Source organism: Zosterops lateralis, assembly GCF_965231275.1.
Source record: "Zosterops lateralis genome assembly, chromosome: 4".
Taxonomy (NCBI): Eukaryota; Metazoa; Chordata; class Aves; order Passeriformes; family Zosteropidae; genus Zosterops; species Zosterops lateralis.
Genome location: NC_139765.1, coordinates 41,115,387 through 41,136,171, shown reverse-complemented (window position 1 = coordinate 41,136,171; position 20,785 = coordinate 41,115,387). Strand labels below are relative to the sequence as shown.

General features: G+C 39.9%; 1 protein-coding gene across 3 annotated transcripts in view; it reads left to right on the top strand.

The window, feature by feature from the left end:
- Positions 1-20,785, top strand: part of SRGAP1 (SLIT-ROBO Rho GTPase activating protein 1) — a 145,121-nt gene that overhangs the window by 119,904 nt on the left and 4,432 nt on the right. For all 3 annotated transcript variants that reach the window (XM_083859828.1, XM_083859830.1, XM_083859829.1), the window contains 4 exons: positions 8,195-8,300; positions 11,536-11,760; positions 12,860-12,939; positions 20,520-20,700. In XM_083859828.1, coding sequence (XP_083715954.1) covers positions 8,195-8,300; positions 11,536-11,760; positions 12,860-12,939; positions 20,520-20,700 — 592 coding nt within the window. The remainder of the gene's footprint in view (positions 1-8,194; positions 8,301-11,535; positions 11,761-12,859; positions 12,940-20,519; positions 20,701-20,785) is intronic.

The window sequence follows — 20,785 nt, the reverse complement described above, 5'->3', positions numbered from 1 at the left end:
GTACCAGATTTCTTTCTCAAAGTTTCTGCTGTCAGATTCTGCCCATTGATCTCTTTATAAAAAGTCTTCATTATTTTGACTTAGCATTAAGTAAAACATAAATGGTGGTTCTTACGTGTGATATTACTGCAGCCTTCTGTGTTGAAGAGCTTTAAATACAATTGTAAACTATATTGTAAAATACCATGAATGAGTGTTCAGTTTAGAGAGATTATACAAGTGAATGCTCAGGGGATACAAAGATACTTGCCCAAAACAGCCTTTTAAATATGTTCCAAGAAGAGGAACCTGGATGAATTCAGAGTTCTCATTCACCATTGAAGGTGCTGAAGAGGAAATGGGGTGTTTGGAAAGAGGAGTAGAAGTTCAATGGACTGAGCAGATAGATGTACGTGGCGCCTGCACAGGCAGGAGAGATTCACCAAACTTTCAGAGTGTCACTGTCTGAGGGGTTCCAGTTCACTTATCCCTAAAAAAAGGATATATTTTGTTGTTAAGAACTTCAAGAAAAATGGCTGCGAATACTAGATCCCTAGTGCTAGATCTTGTTTTCCATAGGAAATGTCCAACTATTTCATGTTCCTAGTCAGCAATGAATTGTTTTCCTGTGAAAGAGTTGACAACCTCTTTTTTAAATAATAGTATCATCCAGCAGAACTGAAATCAGTAACAACAATAGCCTGGAACAAAGTCACTGCTTTTCACAACAACATTTTGAAATGTTTATTGAGAAAGAGGTGTTGCCATCTGATCCTGGTTTAGACTGAGTGTTTTCTGATGCTGTCATAAATCTGGATCGGCGTCTCTATGACAGTTTGTCAAAACAAGGTGTAATGACCGAATGTTTCTGCTAGAATTGACTTCTACTATTGCTGTTGTACAAGAAAGCAGAGGATTTTAGTCTGATAATATATTGCAAAAGTCCAAGATGTATTTTCTTGCAGGTTTTGGGACAAGCATGGAGGGGGTGATTTTGTTGTTTGGTTTGGTGAAAACAAGGTTATCATTAAGGGCACGCTGAAATGACATATCAATGCCTTCAGCACAGGGAGGAGAGTTAAGTGTGGACCAAGGTGGGACAAAGGGGGTTTTCTCTTGAGCACACTGGGGTGAGTTTACTTTGCATTGTCACAGTGGGGGGAGTTTGAATGAAGTATAAGTTTGAATCAAGTAAGAGGAAAGAAACAGCCCTTGTGCCTTGCACCCGGAACCATATGCTGAGATCAAGGGGCTATGTGGCTGCATCTTCTGGTTATCTGAGAAGCCCGAGGTGGAGTATTTTTACAGCTGTGTACTATTCTATGTGCTTTGTTGAATAGTACACCACTTCTAAGGAATAAGAATGCTTTGTTGGGAAAAAAAACCCACCAACATTTTGAAATACACTGTAGCATATACATGGTACATACTGTCATAAACTGTAGGCCTAAAACACCATTTCGATTGCTGTATTTTAACCTTAACACTGTATTTTAATATCTTGCAAAAAGGAAAATCATCTAGGCAAGATTTCTCCTTCATTTCGGACTTTGAATCAGTCATAGTTGCATAGTTGCATTTTTTCTGTGCTTATGTGGCCTCACATATTATGTATCTTGGTCTTCCTGCTAGTTGGGAGCAGGGCCAAACTCCCTTTTTCTGTGAGAACTTAGGTTACTGTGACTTCTTTAGATCACAATTGATACATAAAGTCCAGAAAACTTTACCATGTTCAATTAAGCATTTTTAAATACTCTTAATTCATATTGCATTCATTATCTAAAAAGAATGAGGAAAGGAATTCTTTTCAAATAGTTTTTCAAAATAAATGTCAATGTGGTTTCTCAATCGTTGACAGAAATTGTTGCAGAAGGGGAGAGGGAGAAAGCAAATTTGTAAAGTTAATGTTCACATAAAACTGTAAAAGGGCAGAATGTCACACATTTTATATGGAAATGTAATGTTGCCAATGAAAAAACCCTTGAAACTGAAGTACTTAGTTATGGATGTCAGGCATAATTGAGGCTACAGCTGCAAAATGAACCTTTCCTCAGTACAGCCACCGAGAAATTCCTTTACATTTATGCATATATTTCCAAATGAAATAGAGCATTGTGAGTTAATGCTTTCCATTTTGTAAATACAGTGGAAACAATGCAAAATTACTATGATATTTGTGGCAATTTGTATTACTTACACTCATGAGAACAGTGTTATTCTGTTTGGGCTTATGATCTAATTTAGATAAAATTTGGACCAAGTTATATGCTCTGGGCCAGAGCAAGCATGAAAGGTAGAAAAGAACATAAAGAATCTATCTGATTATGGGCCATAATTGTTTATTCTCTTCTTAAGGAGTGGCTGCTCTTGGTCCCAACAGCATTCTGTAATCCATAGGACAATCCAAGGTTGAGGTGGGAAGGAGGAGAGTCACAGTGCACTTCTTTCTGCCCCTTTGTAGGAGCAGATTGGGCCAAAGATAAGAAAAGTATTTGTAACAGGAGCTGCGTGGAGGCAGAAGATGCTGAAGCTGAGCTCAGTAGGGCTGGCTGTAATTCACTGCTGGAGGACTGCAGTTTCTCTCCTGGTGTGAGCTCTTACACACATGGCTTATCCAACACCATATTTACATAGGTAGCCATGCAGCAGCAGACACACCTCAGCTATTCAGACTGCTTAATGTCTGCACAGAGCATTACAGTTCTTCATGGTTTCATCTCCCTTGCCTTAAACTTCATAGACAAAAATGGCAAGATTAATGAAAACTGACATATTTTTTTCTTCTGATCTTTTATCATTTTAGTTGTTTGCCACCAGCAGTACTTGTTTACCTAAAGACATAAATGTTATGAAAGAAAATTATTTTACTGCTTTTCTAGACTATTGCCAATTACTTAAAAAGTTTAAAAAATATTCTGAATGGTCAACTCCCCATGAAAAAGTTTCAACAAAATAGAAGTGTTTTCTTCCTGAAGTGGCAGTGGAGACTGCTGGGCTTGTCCTCCTGTAATGCCTTCTTAAATGGATCTGAAAGAGCTGTAAGTGGCATTGCTGGGTTAATATAATCTTTGAGCTGGATTGGACTCATCTACCAAAATGAAAAGAGGCACAAATTGTTAACTTCAGCACTAATACATATTCATGTAGATAACTTGTCAGCTGCAAATTGACCATAAAAATTACATCTGCAAGTGTAACTCAGTCCCATTTGACATTCACAGGGTGTGTAAAATATGCATTAGGCATTCACTCTGTAACTAGCAGGCACCACACCAAGTGGAAATAGCAAGTAACCCCCACAAAGAGATACTACATTGGATTTTATCCTTCAAAGCCATGGTCCTAAAGTAGAGAGACATCTTACATTACCATTGTTTGCTTCCTCCTTTGTGCTACCATTGCTGTGAACTATGCTTACTTTGCACAGCATTGGATATTATTTGTAACACCATTCATAGTTGCTGACAGCAGGTTTCTCTTTCCATATGTTTTGATCAATAATCTCTTCTCTTTGCCAAATGTTTGCAGTCCTGTTGTTCATACTGAGATTGGCCCATGGAGGCTGTTAGAGGCTGGTCAAACATTCATAATCCAGAACTGATGTTTCTGAGCTCTGCCTGCTCCCAGGCTGAACCTTCTCACTTGGATAACCATGTCTCACCTCCAGTGCAGGAGAGGTCATGTGTACAACCAAGTATAATGCTTCCTTAAATTAAAAAGACAGAGTAGTATGCAGCTGTACAGTTGGCCCAGAATACTCTGAAACCACCAGCAATTGCTCTCTTGAAAAAGACTTGTATCCTGTATCACTGCATCTATATATTTGAGTATGTTGCCTTTTACATGCTCCACTACCTCAGACTTATTGTTTAGTTAAACTTTAATTTACATTTTCTTAATGTTCTTTGGGATGAATATACATGTATTTTCATTTCATTTAGTTTTTGTTTATTTGTGTTTGGGGACTTCTGTTAGTAATTGTGTTTTCTCCCCTGTCAGGATTCCTTTACCCTTCTATGGTAGACTGTTCGCTTGTGATCTTTTTCACTTTAGAATCACTGTTGCAAAAACCTCATTGTGAGTGACCAAGTGGTTAAAACTGTTATTTCTCCTGGAAAAATAGAGATACATTATTTCTGTATGTCTCTACAGTAAGTGAAGTTGACAGTGCCTCTCTTGAAAAGGTTCCAGTGTTCTTGGAGACTCAAGATCACACATTTCAAGGCTTGAGTGCCTAGAATTTATGTCTCTCTCATGTGATTGAGGACCAGTCCTTAGTGTGTGGCTGACAGAGAGGCAGCTAGCTGATAAATATATGCCGTGACATTAGTCTCATCTGGATTCCTTCATCCCAATCAAGGACATGGAGCTTTTGCAGAATAAGTCCATGTGAGATCAGTAAATAAAATCTTTTCCAAGAGCAATGCAGGATTGCACCTCCACAGATTTTCTTGTGGAGCTTGTGGTCTGCCTTTTTTTGGAGGATTTTATGAACAAGTTGAACAGACATCTCTCAGAGGGGATTGAAGTGAAGTCAGAGGCTAAGATTGTAGACTTAAATGGCCTCTGAGCTCTCTGTTTTTCATTTTTTGTAGTAAGTGGTAGAAGCTTCTTAGATCTAAAGCACCTCAGAAACTTAGATGCCTAGATAATGTTATGGATACACAGAAAATCAAATTCTTTGTATTATTAGGGTACATTGCTCCATTCTTGACTGATGAAAATAAATTAATACTTCTGGACTCAGATGCCTGGCTCTTCCACAAAGTGCTGTAGTCATGAAACTCCAGAAGCTGACTCCTTCCCCTCCTCTTGTTTCACCCTGCAGTTATCTCCAGTGCTCTGCTTTGACAGTGTTCCCACACCAAACAGTTTCTCATTTTGCTGACAGGAAGCCCTCTTTCTTGTGGGTTTGACACCCATGGCAGAGATGGGTCTGGAAGGCAGATGTGTCAGACCAGAGCTCCAAAAGTTCTGTTTTACTCTGAGAACTGGAAACTAGAAAATAATAACCATTTCACTTTGTGATATTTACTTGACATTAGTCTTGATTTGTAGTTGATATTCCTGTGTCCTTCATAGAGATCTCTCTTCCCTGTCTCTCTCCACAGTAAAAAAAACTACATTAGTTCTCAGTGTGTTTGGCCTTGCCGCAGGCTTGTCCTCTTGCTTGTCTTTGGGAATATGAGTCTCATCATATCATTAGAGTAATGAACCAGTTTTCAAATCCCCTGATTTCTATTTCAGCTCGGCAGTTAAATTGCCTTACTAGGACAGATCATGTAGTATCTGTTTTCTTAGCTGAGAAATGGGTAATACCTCACCAGGCACTCAGGTAAAAAGAGTCAGAGTAATGAGAAGAGTGTCTCCAACAGAAGAACTGTGAGAGGGGAGGCGTGTCCAGCTTCCTCCAGCATTGAGCTTGCTGGTATTGCCTTGCAGCAACCAGCTGATAAGTTGGATGGCCCTTCTGCCCTGAGGCTCTCTTCAGCAAAGCCAGTGGAGGCAAAGTAATGCTTTAGCTTTCCTCTGCACTGGGAAGCAGCAGAGCTGCAAATTCTTTCTTCCTGCATGTAAAAAGATTGCACTGTATTCATTCCATCTTAGCTAAGTACCCAAACACTCATGTACTGCATACACTCAAGCAACGATGAAACTCAGCTCCACATTTAAAAGCAGCATGCAAATACATTACGTCATTACGTAGCTCCTTTAAACCAAATCAGTGCTGGGAAATAAAAGCCTCTTGAAATAATGTGGAAAGCACATAAATTTACCACTTGACAGTAGTTTGGATTTTTAATAAAGGGATATTCTTGGAAACCTGGTCTGGGTTACCAGGAAAGTACTGGAAACACACACATCTCATTCAAGCATGTATGGCTTTTAACTGCTTCAGCATGGAGTTCAGGTCACTTCTAGTACTTAGTACTGATCATGTTCCTGTAGGACAGTTCAACACATGACTACACAGCCAGAATCTCTGTACCTACTCTGCCATCTCTGCACTGCCTACTGGGACTAGTTCCTAACTCATGCATCCTGTCAAACTTGTCTAGGAATTGCTTGGAAGAATTGTAGTTGGCGAGGGACCACAAACACACTGGAGAGTGTGGTAACTACTGAATGGTAGTTGCCTGCCAGCATGCCCCATCCTAGTTTAGCTCACTAGTTTAGACAGAGCTATTGCAGCCATACAGGCAACACACTTCTGGAAGGAGCTGCTGAACCCGTCTTGAGTCCCAGTGTTTCTCAGGTCTGTTTTGAATTCAGCAATGAGTGAACCTGGCCCAGGGCCAGTCTCCAGAATTGTCTGGAGGAGGCAGGACTGTAGCACAAGGCATTAGCCAGGAAAGGCTATGATGCAGAAGGCAAGTCCTGGTGTTGCATCTAAACTCTCCTCCAGCTTCCCACATGCAGCACACAGTGCTGCTGAAGCAGGAGTGTTGAAAGATGTATTGGAATGGGAAAGAAGAGCAGTAGTTGCTTTGTGGAACATCACTGTGCAGGCAGCTCCCGGACTTAGAATGTCCCTGCTGCGGACACCAGTTCTCAACCAGTAACCAGAAATACTTCTTGACTCATGCAGTCTATGTTTACAAGAAACATAAAGATAAATTTCAGGTCTCATGCTCCACTTGAGACAGCTTGAACTGATTTCCAGCCTGTGTTTTGGTTCAGAGTGACTCATTAGGTTATTAATTATACAGCTTGTCAGCAGTCCTTTTTCCTACCAGCTCTGCAGCAGCTCACTAGGTACACTGTCCAGCCTTCAGGGTTTCTGCCAGAGTTTTGCTATTCTACTCCTGCAGTAGATACCATAATCCAAATGGACTTCCTTCATGTAAGCGATGGTTGGCTGTTGTCCTTCTGCAGAAACTCTGATGGAGACCAGTTTGACTCCATCCCAGAATCTTTTGTTCCCAGCACACTAGTGGTTCTGAGCCAGTGGAATCTCATGTGAATGCTGATCTCCTGTGGGAGCAGATTTCACACTCTTTTGCTGCACTGGTATTTCCTAGTGAATTATAACACTTCTAGGTGGCAACCAAAAGTCTTGCTGCCAACATACTCTTCCAATGCTTAGTTTTTAGTATCAAAAGAACAATTACTAGATACCAGTCTTCTTCTGAGAAATGAAAGACAACACACATTTTGCATCTTCAAATACTGAAGTAGCCGTACCAAAGAGCACATAAGTAATACACACCAGTAATTCTGTTTACACTTACCACATTTTTACATAAGTAATTACTTTAATTGTGGACTCCTAAATACAACATTTTGTGGTACAATTGGCTTTTCAGGTATTGGAATTAGCTCCTGTTTCTGATTTCCATATTTTTGAATATCCACTTTAGTGCCACTGGACAGGATTTCTCATCTTAGTCTGCTAAGATTTCCCCTACATGTAGTTAATTGCAGCATATTTTCATGGTTCACATAAAAAGCATTACTGAAATTTGAGGTTGTTTCCAACAATGTCGTTTACTGTGGACTCAGAAAACACACCAGGTTAAAGGCTGAGATACTGCTTATTCTGAAAAACAGTTCAAGCTTTTATCCCATCATTTCCCCACTTGTAGCCACATAGTCTTTCTGACCAACACAGAAGGTATGCATCCTTGTTACAAGACATTAGGAACTGATACTTTTATCAAATGATTTTTCCCACTTCAGAAGAATTTCCATGGACTGCTATAAAATCATTTGAGAAAAATGCAATCTTTGCATTTCTTGGCTCCATACCAGAAAAAAAAAGGCCTTTCTCCTATTTTGCCACTAAGAGAGTTATAGCTGGACGTCTGATTAAGAAAACTTGGTAGAGAAGCTCGATGATTGGATTATATATCTGATGTGAGCATTCAAAAAAAGAGAATGCATCTGTATTTGAAAGGAATGGCCAACATCTTTCCTTGCTTCCTTCAGGTTATTTATGTTCTGATTTTGTGGTTTTGTGAGCTGTCAAGCTCAGCAGGTGGCCAGGGTTTGACTTAGACAGATTTGTATCTTCTTTAAAAACTGTGACTTTTAAGTTGTGTGGTTTTAATGAGAGGGAGAAGAACTTCCACATCTCATTTTTCTACTTGGCAAAAATTATACAATACTGACTAGAGTCATGTGATGATAAAGAGTCAAAGTAAGTTGAGTAAATTGACTGAATGCTCTTTCAGACAATCATATACAAAGGAACATAAAATTCTTCTGTTTGCAGGAATAGACAATCTCTATGAGAGGGCTCTTCACATCCGCAAACTCCTCCTTACTTTGCCCAGGTCGGTCCTGATAGTGATGAGATACCTCTTCGCCTTCCTCAATCAGTAAGTACTTACCCAGGTACTGCATCTTTATCCATTCTCCTTTGCTGCTATTGAAGTTCTTTGGGTTTACTCATACTCTATGAAGAATTCACATTTGAGCTCCATTTAACACAAAAAATGATCTTCTAATTGGCAGTGAAAACAGAATGAAAATGCCAGATTCCATTCAAATTAAAATTCCGTTTGTCCAAAATTGAACAAGACAGATTAAAGTGTTGTCTGAAATGGAGAGTGCAGTCTACAGCATTCAAGCTGGCAACAAAGTAAGCTGATAAGAAAAATAACAAATACAAACTGTAGCTACGTTAAAAATAGTTTATGCAATTTAGAAATGCATTTGTTTTCCTTATCTCAAGCTGATTTCTCCTGATGGGGAAAAAAAACCAGTATATTCATGCAACACAGGCACTGCAAACTACCTGTTTGATGCTAGGCACTGCCAGGATGAGACTTTGTCTTGCTGCTTCTGTTTTCTGATAACAGGTGTATGCTTATAGAGAACACACATCCCCTGTGTATGCTTTGATGTAGAGTAGCTTGGTTCTCACATTGCAAAACACAGGCTGGAAGGAGGGTTGTGTGAAATGGAAGGTGGTCTTCACATCCTCATCATCCTAGAAAAAACTTCTTCTTTCTGTAAAAGAAAAGAAAAGACAGCTTGGGCAATTGAACTGTATTTCTCTCTCCAGTCTTTCATAGCCCTCTCTGGTTTTGCTGATCTCAATGGTTTCACAGAAAATCTTGCTTATATGCCCTTTGCCCTGACTCTGACTTTTCTCTTTCGACTGTCAATTTGTCTGTTTCCTCTTATATCTGTTCTCTTATCACCTTTTTCCTCTTTTTTTCTAAATTTGCCCTTTGCTGATTCATTCTGTCTTTGTGACCTTCCCCATTTCATCCAGTCTGTCTGTTCCTATAGAAACAGGGTCTTTTGGAGCCAGGTTATTTGTTCATGCCTGTAGTCACAGCTGTTCCTGTTTCCTCTCTTCTAGCAATTTCTGAACCACTTTCAAGCACAGTATGTAAGAGAGAGGCAGAGATCTAAAGTTTAATGAAAATAACCATTCATTTGACACTGAATCCACCCCCCCAGAAATGACACCGTGTAAATGTCTTAAAAGCCGACATCACAGCTTCTCCTCTGCAGAGGCATACAGATCAACCAGAGCTGTCTGGGGTTGTACTTGTTACGTGGTCATGTTAGCTACATCTGTGCTCTCCACAGGAATACAGTTTGGAAAGCAGACTAAATGCCTTACTGGTTCCAAATTGCTCCTGGTGCATCCACAAGAAAAATATTCCCATTGTTTGACTACCTGCAAATCCCATTCTGATTTTTGCATATGCAATTATGCCTGCTTGGCCACATGAAGTCATCATGTCTCATAGCAGACCTAACCTGGTGTAGCCTCCTGCTAAAAGCTCCAAAGTTAGAACAAGTTGCTCAAGGCTTTGGCCAGTCAAGAACCTCAAACAGCAGCAACTCCACAGCTTCTCCAGGCAGTCAGTCCCAGTACTTGGTACTCTTATAGTAAAGAAATTTATTCCATTGGAATATCCCTTGCTGTGCCTCACATCTCTTTGCACCTGTGTCTGTCTTGTTCTTGTTTATAATCTTATATATGGTAGGAGATTGTAGCTGAATTCTCTAGTAACCTTCTTGTCTAAAGGCTGAACAAACCTAGTTCTCTCTGCTTTAGATTATAATTCATATGCTTCAGCTCTCCAGCCATCTCCATAGTAGTCCTTTTCTGGGCTTGTTCCAGTTTGTCAGTCTCTCAAAACTAGCCACAGAACTTCATGTGCAACTTTTCAACCACCAGTTGGAAAAAGAATAAATAATTCTCTTAACCTGCTGGCTTTTCACTTCCTAATATAGCCACAAATGCTGTGGAATAACTTCCATAGGCAGGACTTCGCATTCATCTTTGTTGGACTTGACTGAATTCTCATTTTTCCATTCCTCCATCTTGTCAAGGTACTTCTAAATGGTAGCCCTGTGTCTGCCCTTTGGCACATTTACTGTCCCCTTCCCAGCATGTCATCATCTTTAATGGCTGAGTGTGCACTCCATCCCCTCGTCTAGGTTGTTCATGGAGATGCTGAACAGTACCAGCCTTGCTGTTGAGCCCTGAGGAGCACTGCATATTAACAGCCATCAGCAGAACTTCACATTTCACGATGATCGTTGCAATCTATTTTTATAGTTTTGCATGTATGAAGTCTGAACTACCTGATAAATCAGAAGAACAAGATGTCTCCAATTAACACACAGGACAGGATAGTTAATCATGGCATAAGAAAGGGGCAAACGTGATTCATTTTAAAAGCTAATTATGAGGGTAGTCATTTGGAAGGTTTGCCTCATGCATATGTATTATTCATACGTGGAAAACACTCTCTAAAATTCCATTTCTAGAGAGAACATGGTGTTGCATTTGAACACAACCAGACATCAGAATTCCTGTGCTGCTTCAGAGTACAGAACAATATAGTATAGGGCATCCCAGCTCTTCAGGTTCTGCTTGACTGGCCCTGCATAGAACCATTCAAAAGCCAGCTTTTCCAGTAAAAATGCCAATGCTTTTAAACAGGGGAATAGATAGCAATTTCTTATTCAAAATTGAAAACTAGTAACATTGCATTTTCTGGAAGAAAGGAGAGCTTGCAAAAGTTGATTAATAAGAACAATGAAAGCCTTTTGTTTGGACACTTCCATAATGAAACTGTTGTGGGAGTTTGTGGGCAGAAAGCAAGGTGCTTAGGAATTTTAGGCTGTATGGTAAAAACAGAAAACCAGAAGTCACAAGAGGCTTTGCAAGAACTTAATTGCCTCCAAAAGATAATTCAGTGTGTCTAAGTATTGTAGCCAGCTGTTGAAAGAGATGCACCAAGGTCAATGAGAAATATGTCCCCACCTTGCATCCAGTTCATTTGAAGCAAAGAAGAGATAGAAGCAGCAGCAGTTGATGTTAGCCCATTAAGTAAGCGTACACTCAATGTGGTAGCATCTGAACACATCCATATACATTAACATATATGTGGTATAAACTCAGTTTATAGTGTATATAACCTATTGAAGAAATCTTGGATTTTTGTTCTGTTACTTTATGTGGGATTGTCAATGACAATAGGAAATCTCTAAGATGTGATTAAAAAAAGTTTTCTACAGTTTTCAGAATAAGGTTAGTCACAGGGGAAAAGTCAATTTTTATTGATTTTTCTGTTATAACAGCCTTTCACAGTACAGTGATGAAAACATGATGGATCCGTACAACTTGGCCATTTGTTTTGGGCCAACCCTGATGCCTGTTCCAGACATACAAGACCAGGTGTCTTGTCAGGCACATGTGAATGAGATAATCAAAACCATCATCATTCATCATGAGGCTATTTTTCCAGATGTGAAAGAACTTGATGGACCAGTGTATGAAAAATGCATGGCTGGAGATGACTATTGGTAAGTCAGAATATTATCCTTCTGTCTCCTAAACAAAATCATTAGGCTGGTTATCTGGATAACTCCTGTGATACAGAATTCCTTTTGCACACAATAGAAGTATGAAGATAAATGAGAAGAGCATTTAGGTCCACAAAGTAAATTGTCAAGTATAAAAAAGTGAAGCAAAGGCAATCATGATGAGGTTTCCTACAACATTTTGTGGAGGAACCTGCTTTGTGTTCAGCCAGACAGAGGTAGAATTCTGGGTGTACAGAGCATGCAGACAGGTAGGAAATTGTTTGTTTGGCTATGATAAATTTCAGCTTATGATACCTGCTCCTTTTCTTTGTTGTGCTCTAACTGGGAAGGTAGCTAAACACCACACAGCCACTCACTCACTCCCCCACAGTGAGATGGGTGGGACAATTGGAAAAAAAAAAGTAAAATTCATGTGTTGAAATGAAGACAGTTTAATAGGACAGGGAAAAAAAGGGAAATAACAATAATTAGGATATGCAAAACAAGGGATGCACAATGCAGTTGCTTATCATCACTGATAGGTGTCCAGCCAGTGCCCAAGCAGCAGCCCCTGACCAGCTTTGTCCCAGTTTTATACACTGAGCATGACACCATGTGGTCTGTAATACCCATTTGGGTGTTTGGGGTCAGATGTCCTGGCTGTGTCTCGTCCCAGCTTCTTGTGTCCCCCAGTCTACTTGCAGGTGGGATGGGGTGTTCAGTGTAAACACTGCTCGGGAGCAACTAAAACATCAGTTTGTTATCAACATTATTCTCATCCTAAATGCAAAACACAGCACTGTATCAGCTACTTGGAAGAAAATTAACTCTATCCCAGCCAAAACCAGGACAAACACTTCACAGCAAAAGCACACACTTTTTATTTATAAAGGAATCAAATGTTCTGAGGGCTTCTTAATTCCTGAATTTTGTTTCAAGGAAACCTATGTAGACTTCTTTATTAATTATGTATTCATAGCACACTAGGATAATAATAACTTTGTAACATTATAAGAATAATTTTAAATAATCTCATGGAGGTGGCATATTTTTGATGTATGTGGTTCCTCTCTCTCCTCAACTTTCTGCTTCCCTCCAGTGACAGCCCATACAGTGAACATGGTACATTAGAGGAGGTGGACCAGGATGCCAGTACAGAGCCCCACACCAGTGAAGATGGTGAGTCTGTTACATTACTGTGCCTTTCCTGGGAGTAAGTTCTACAGGTGTTCAAGGCAGGAGACCTTCTTCCTTTCCTCATTGTGCCTTATTTGAAAGAAGGAAATTTCAGTCCTGGTGTACTGTAGCAGATCTTTAATCTCTGTTTGTGTGCTTTTGCACTCTTGATTCATCTGTGTTTGACCAGCTGTTTCCTTGTTCTCTCCTGATTTGCCCAGTCACAGGAAGGGCAAGAGAGAAACTATTTCAGTCAGCACATATTATTTTCTGACACAACATTACGTTTTTAGTGACTCTTTTGTCTACAGAAACTAAACTTCTCAGAAGTTAAATATTGCAGCTAGAGGATATTTGCCATTCAGACTCTATTTTTACATGAATTTAAAAGCTGCTCTCTCCAAGGTATTTATAACAGCTGAAAAACGTGTGTACCCCCCACAGTGAAACTTTTGAACAGTAATAATTTTCTGTAAATATCAGTCACATATACTTCTGGGTATGATCAAAAAATTGATGCAACTCTATTATATTAATTCTTTATATCCAGGTCATAAATGTGTATTCGACTATGACAGTTTGACCATCCTTCAGATGTCCCTCACAGTAACTTCTGCCAAGTTTCAAGCAAATTTAACAGATAGAAAAGGATTCTCAAAATTGTTGCAGCAGGCAACCCAGAGAGAGCAACCAGCACACGTGCACTTAGCAGCAGTAGAAACAAAAGCTTCCCCTTGTCCGTTTCAGAGGATATGTGGAGGAAGGAAGAGGAGAAGACAGAGCAGAGGAAAGGGGAGGAAAAGAGCTACAGCAGAAAAGGATTTTTTTTTTTTTTAATAATGTCATAAGGGATACTGTTTAGGAGCTGGGACAATTGCTGTAGGGAAGGGAAACAGGAAGGTGTATATATATAGGAAATCTGACTACACTGGTCCCATTGCACACAGAGCAAAGTAAACAATAGTTCCACTCTAGCTGTACCCGTCTGCTCTGTCACGTACACAAGCTGTCAGTGACAGATTGTCTGTCTCTTCCCCTTTGCCAAGGTGAGGAGGGACAGGCAGAATCTGTCAGTGCAGCTGTTTGGAGAGGAGGGACATTTGGGTGGGCAGACGCTACAGAAGGAGGAAAAACTGAGAGTTGGAGAGAAATCTCAGTCTTCTGCCTGGGTGTATAGCCATGCCTGTGCAGCAGGGAATACAACAGCTCTACAGGACAGGCTGTGCATGGTTTCTTCTTGACCAGCTCAGTACAACTAAACCCACCATCTTTCTACAACACATCTCTTCTAAGCAGTGTGAACAAACTCATAATTGCACCTTATTTTTCCAAGACAGTATAGCTATATTTTAGAAGAACCTCTTCTTCCATTGGAGGTATGACGCAAGAGTGGAAGCTGAGGAAGTCTGCCTGTCTCTCATTCAGAGCACAAGTGAAGTGTAGATGACACACCAGTTCAGTATATTGAGGCCAACTTCAGGGTCCCATGACCAAACAGAGAGACAAAGGCACAGTGACATGGAGAAGTGCAGCTTTCCAGCAGCCATCAAAAGCAGTTACTTCAAAGCCATACCTAGGAAAGATGAAAACATCAGCAGGATCCAGAGGAGCAAGACTGTGGCATGGCATGATGCATCATGTGTGCCTCAATCATCATGGGCTGTACCCCACCACTGTGTTCTTATATCAGTTCTACATTCCTGTCGTAGTATTACTTGTATTGTGACTGTGTCACTGGGGAAGACAAACCCTCAAGAGAATACCTGTCAACAAGACAAAGTTCTGTTAAAAGATTTAGCTGCTCAAGATGTGGTTTTGTTCACCAGATCACCCAGTAGTTTAATTCTAGTTGCTTCATCACGCCTTTTTAATTAATTCAGTCCCAAAAGGAAGTGGACATTTGTGTTTACAGAGAAATAATTGTTAGCACAAAAATATTTATAAGCTAGATAAATACTCCTGCAAAGCTGAAGATTAACAAGCCTGGACTGCACACAAAACCTCTTGGTCTTCAATTTCCAACCTGCAAGCTCTAAACTATTTTTTTGCATGAATATGGCTTTCTGTTGTAATAGCACATTTTTCTAACGTAGGTTACAAACTTTAAATTAAATGCACTCACTCTCTCTTTGCACATACATTCATGTGTTTGTGCTCTGGACAGTTCCTTTTAAAAAATATTATTTACACCAGATACGAGAAGAGGTGAGAATTTTTCATTTTGCTTATTGGACTTCATGAGACTCACTGATTGACATACGATGGATTTAAAAACCCCTTCTACTAAAGGGTCTAGAGTATTTGGGGGGTTTAATGTGATTGATTCATTGATTATAAGCTGGATGCATCACTGCCAGCTGGATGTGGAGAGAGAGAAGGGGAGATGCCGCTTTGCTGCTGTATTGATTGGACACGTAGTATTTACATGGTTCCCTCTGTTAGGACATGGAAGAAGCAGATTCTATAAATGCTAAGGTGGTTTTATTCATGTTGAAAATCTGATTAGTTTTATGCTAAAATGTTGTATACATACATAAGACCAGGAAGCCTACCCCACAGGAATTACAAGGTCATTGAAACATAATCCAAAGGTTACAATCAAAACCAAACGGATTTATTTTACTTACTGTTGCTATAAAGTTAAACTGCAAGTGGCTCTCTCTATTCCTACTAGAAAAGACCCATTTGTAGAGGCTGTGTCAGTAGTGCTAGAAATGTTCATTATAATTCAGAAAAAAACAAGACTTTCAAAATTTAAAATTATATTATGTCCACAGAGGTAAAATGCAGTAGAGTGGCAGGGGAAAGGACTAGCACATATAAATGAGCATTTAAATACTTCACAACTGCTTTATTTTAAGCATATAAATTGTTGTGGATTTTTTCCCCTAAGTTTACTGATGTTCATGTATTTCAGTTGATCACTGGAGAGGGAAGCAGGAAAGAAAAGGAGCTGCATTTTACTGTGGTGTTTTCAGGCTTTTTTTAGATATGCAGAAAGTATCTTGATAAGGAAAATGTATAAGTTTTTCCTTTCTCCTAAATCTGGAAAGGAAATTTAATTTGTGAAGTTCAGATTTGCACTCAAGCTGAGACACAAAAAAAAAATCAATCTGTAATTTTGCTGCAGACAAACCTTTTACCTGCAAATGTCTCTGCAGTAAAGATTCAAAGGACATTGTTCATGTTTTACTGAAACAGCTGTTAGCAAATTTCCTTTACCTTCAAATTGATGGCGATTTTTTATTCTTTTTGGAGTCATATAGTAAAGAGTGACTAGATCTGTTTGCAAAGGAAGTAAACATTTCCTGAAGAAGTAAGACAGAGGAATTTCTTTATAAAATTAATACCATATTCTTCATAGATATCTCATAAATGTAGGATAAAACTTTAGATGGTATTTCTGCTGAAAACAAAACTTACAGGGACATGTCAGACGGTAAGTTGTTGTTGTGTTCCCAACACATAATCATTTTCTTGCTCTTAAGTAGTGCATGCTGTGATCGACACTTGGCCAAATTCTGTTTTGTCAACACCTTGCAACACTTCTTTGCTTTTGCTCTTCCCAGTCGGAGAACTGCTGTGCTGAGGACAGGACTTTGAAATTTGCAAAACCACTCTATTCTCTGATGGGATACAGAAGAAGATAAAGAAAGAGAGAAATAGCATCTTCCTGGGGAGCTCAAGGATATAATTTATTCCCAACAGACAGGGTTTACCTGGGAGAACTGATGAAGTACAGAGCAAAGGAACAGCAACTCCCCTAGAAAAAGTGCAGGGGATGGTGTCCCCTCCTTTCCTTAACTCCTTGAGCCCTGAGGCAGAGGGCAATTCAGTGCCATCACCTCTGTAGGGAGGTTAGGTCTACATCAGACACTCCAATCCCAAAACTAAAACTAACACGTTTCTTCTGCCCTTTCTGCTCTCCCAAGCAGCAGAAGTTTTTCCCACAGTTCTTCAGTTTGTCCTAATTTTTTACTTCCATAGCATTGCCTGATTAACTAGAGATGATAGCTGGTGAGATCCTGTATGTCATCAAATACTTCTTGCTGTTTTAGGTGAATGCCCACAGATGTGGACAGAGCAGTGCAATTACACTTCCCTCCAAGCTGTCAATTTTACTGTTAGACATTCAGTACCACACAGCATTTGAGTTACAGACCCCAAATTTAGCTTTCATTTCCTTAGCTTGTGGGAAATACTGGTCTGTCATTCAGTAACCTTGATACTAAATGGCTTAACTTCCCAAAATGCATTTATGTGTAGGAGTAACTGTCATGGTACTTTGGTTTTCACTATTAAAGCTTGACCTGTAACAAGGTGAATTACTATTTAAGTGTGGTCTCAGTACTGTTTGTTGTAGGAAAGTTATCTCTGTGTATAAAGAGATGAAAACACCCCTTTCACAGTAGGAAAACCTGTCTGAACTAATTTTTTGTCCTCATTACGAAATCTCTGTGAAATCTACTGGGATTTGTTACCCAGGCAATCTGAGGTACATGTCTCAAAAGTCACATCCATGATGGGTGCATTAACAATTCATACAGCTGGTTCCAGTGGGACAATATCATTCAGACCTCTGGGAAAGTATGTGAGTCTTGCAGGTGGTAGAAGGATACAATAAACAGGATTCTCACTGCACACCACACTTAGATAAGCATAATTCCACTGGGCAAGTAGAACTATTTCTAGTTTAGTCCACTAATTTGTAAATAAAAAAACCTGTATACTCAATTGTGGGATACTGTATGGTCTATTAAAGTCAGCAGAGAAACAGGAAATTCCATAGCTAATCAGTTTAGGGGCTTGTCTATCAATCCAGTGTAACTGTGGAGATTGTCTAAGGATAATATGTGCAGGAAATTTGGGATTTTATGATTTACTGTAAAAGTTTTTTGTTCGGTTGACTTTTTTTTTTTTTTTTTTTTTAAACATTTTAAAGTGTTGACTGTTAGTGCAGTCACTTGCTCTCTAAAGCCTGGGAGGTTTTATTTCTGAATTCTTGACCAACTCTACCATAACCCATAAATCAGCTGTAATCTGAGAACAGTGTTCATACAAATATCTGCTCCTTTTCACTCCTGCCTGATTCCAGTATTTCCTTATAACAAATTCCACAAGCAATGCACATGATAGGAGAAGAAGAATTGTGTTTTTTTGTGTTACGTTATTGCCATTTCATATTGCCCTCTTAAAGACTATGCAAGATAAACAGGCATGTTTGGTTTTACCTCTTTTCATTTTCTATGTCTTACGGTTGCTTTGTGGCATCTGCATTTTCTGTTAAAGAGAGACTGTAGGAATGACTACAGGGTAGCATATAATAATATCACACCACCATTAGAGGTTTCCCAGTTTTCCAAAATGTTTCTTTCTATGTCAACTTTATATTTTCTTTGCTTAAAAACATAAAAGAAGAAACCCTTCAGCCCCACCCACCAGGGGAAGCCGGTGAGTGAGATATTCCTAGGGGCCATGATGTTTGTTACAAATTCTCATCAGGCTGAACAAAGACATTGGATACATATCAGGGAACTCTCATGTTTTATTGTACAGTCACCATAACTTCTGCCACCAGCCCAATATTTAGACTCAAAAGGTACTAGCTAACACACCCTTAAATTTCTTACAACAGGCTTCCACAAGAGTGGAGGTGAACAAGTCCTTAATTTTGTAGAGTACACTTCAGTAAGTTCTCAACTCCCAAAACACACAACCAAAGGTGCTGACTCACAAGTCACAGTACATTTGATATTCAAAGGTGCTGGCTCACAAGCTCTTCCCTCCCACAACAAACTTCAAAGCAAAGTATGGGGTAGAATATGATAGTTGTGCTTTGCCCAGGCAAGGCAAGGGAAGAAAACAAAAAATAATACCAGTGGTTAGATCCTGCATTGTTGCTGCCAGGTCAATGGTCCAGAGCAGAGGCAAGACAAAGCAGAAGAGAGAAAGGGAGGAAAAAGACGAAGAGCAGGAAAGAGAATATGGTCATCTACAGCCATCCAGTAGGGATGCATTTTCAGGAATTAATACTGTTATTGCTAGATTCTTATTTGTATTTATATAATTGAAATAATTTCTGCCACCATTCATTACTTTTGTGTTGGTAACAGTGAATTTCCCATATCACTGTATTCCATCTCTGTAAAGTTTCTGAGTTAGTAACTTCTAAACAACTGCAGTTTGTCACTGACAAGAACGCTTAACGTGACTGCAGAAGCAGCAAACCACAAGACAGTCTTCTGCAGGCTGGGCAAGTTATTAAAAAATGAGCTGCAAACTACAACCTCAATAAAGGTGCTGTCATTATGCTTTCACACCGTAGAACAAAACTAATTTAAAAAAGACATTCCTGTGCAAAATGTTGTCATAAAGGGACAGTGGCTTTCATTACCAGTTTGGTTCTTTGGGAATTACAACCTCAGCAATTTTAATTTGCACCAGACAGAAAGTTGCTATGCTAGTCATTAGCCCAGATGTTAATTTCCATCTAAATATTGCTCTAATTATGTGAAGAAATTAGTCATTTCAGGGACTCTTGAGTTACTGGAATCATCAGAATATGTGATTTTCAGATCTGTATTTTGCAGGTTTTTCTTTATGTTCTGAGACTTTGATGACAAAATTTAGTCTGTTAGAGCTCAGGTACTTTTGGTTTTATGCAGATGAAATAAGAGCTTGTTAAAATCACAGGTTTTTGCTGGATGCCTGGGCACAGCTCTGGCCATACCTGCAGGGCCCCTTTGCTGACATCAGGAGGTCTCCATCCCAGCACAGGTTACAGGATGGAGCCCATTTCCAGCCTAAGGCTGAATTTACCAGTATTCTAGCAGAGGATTAGCCAGGACTCCTGTAAGCCAGTGTTTGGCTTCAGAAAACACCAGCCTTCCCTGCAGAAACCAGGGCAGCTCAGAATTTTAGAAAAGGCAGAGCTGCTTTCAGCAACTTGAGGCCACACAGGGACTGTCCCTGTGGTCTGGAGCCGTCTTGTGTCACTCCAAAAGGGCATTAAGGGAGTGGATTAAAGCACGAGGCTTTGGTGCTGTGTTAAACACTAGGTTTCAGTAGGTCTGCATGCTCGTCACGTAAAAGACATAAATTCCATGGCCCAGTTAGGCAGGGTATCCCTACTCATCCACAGGCTAATCTTGTCTTCCTTCCTTTGCCACTGCAGATGGCAAAAGCACTCCTATTTTCCCTTACCATCCTGGTTCCTTGGGCCTTTGATTATTCATCTGAGTTTGTTCATTTTATTTTCAGAAATCTTTATTGCCTGGCCTCCATCTCATTCTCCAGCCATGTAGGAGCCCTTCCAGCAGGAGGCAGAGGCCTCTCTCCCAAAGGCAGCTGTAACATTTGAGTATGCTGCTGTTTCCTGCAGCTCCTGAAGCAACCCAGACGTTTCAAACCTGGGACACAGATTGATTATGTTTCTTTGTAAGGGGCACATTGTAACCACTACCTGAAGTCTACCTTCCTTCAGTTGATCTCTGTCAAAATGAGCACTGAGAAAATGCAAAATGGGGTTTATTAAACCAAAGTGAGCAATACAGAATCTGATAATTGTTCTTCTTCCCACCCAGAGTGCGAGCCCATAGAAGCTATTGCCAAGTTTGACTATGTTGGAAGATCTGCACGAGAACTCTCTTTCAAGAAAGGAGCTTCCCTTCTGCTCTATCACCGAGCATCTGAAGACTGGTGGGAAGGAAGGCACAATGGGATTGATGGCCTTGTCCCTCACCAGTACATAGTGGTGCAGGATATGTAAGCAGTATCTGGTGTGACTGGGTTCTTGGCGGGGTGTAAAGTCTAAAGTGCTTAGCAGTATTTTCCAAATGGGTCAGTGGTT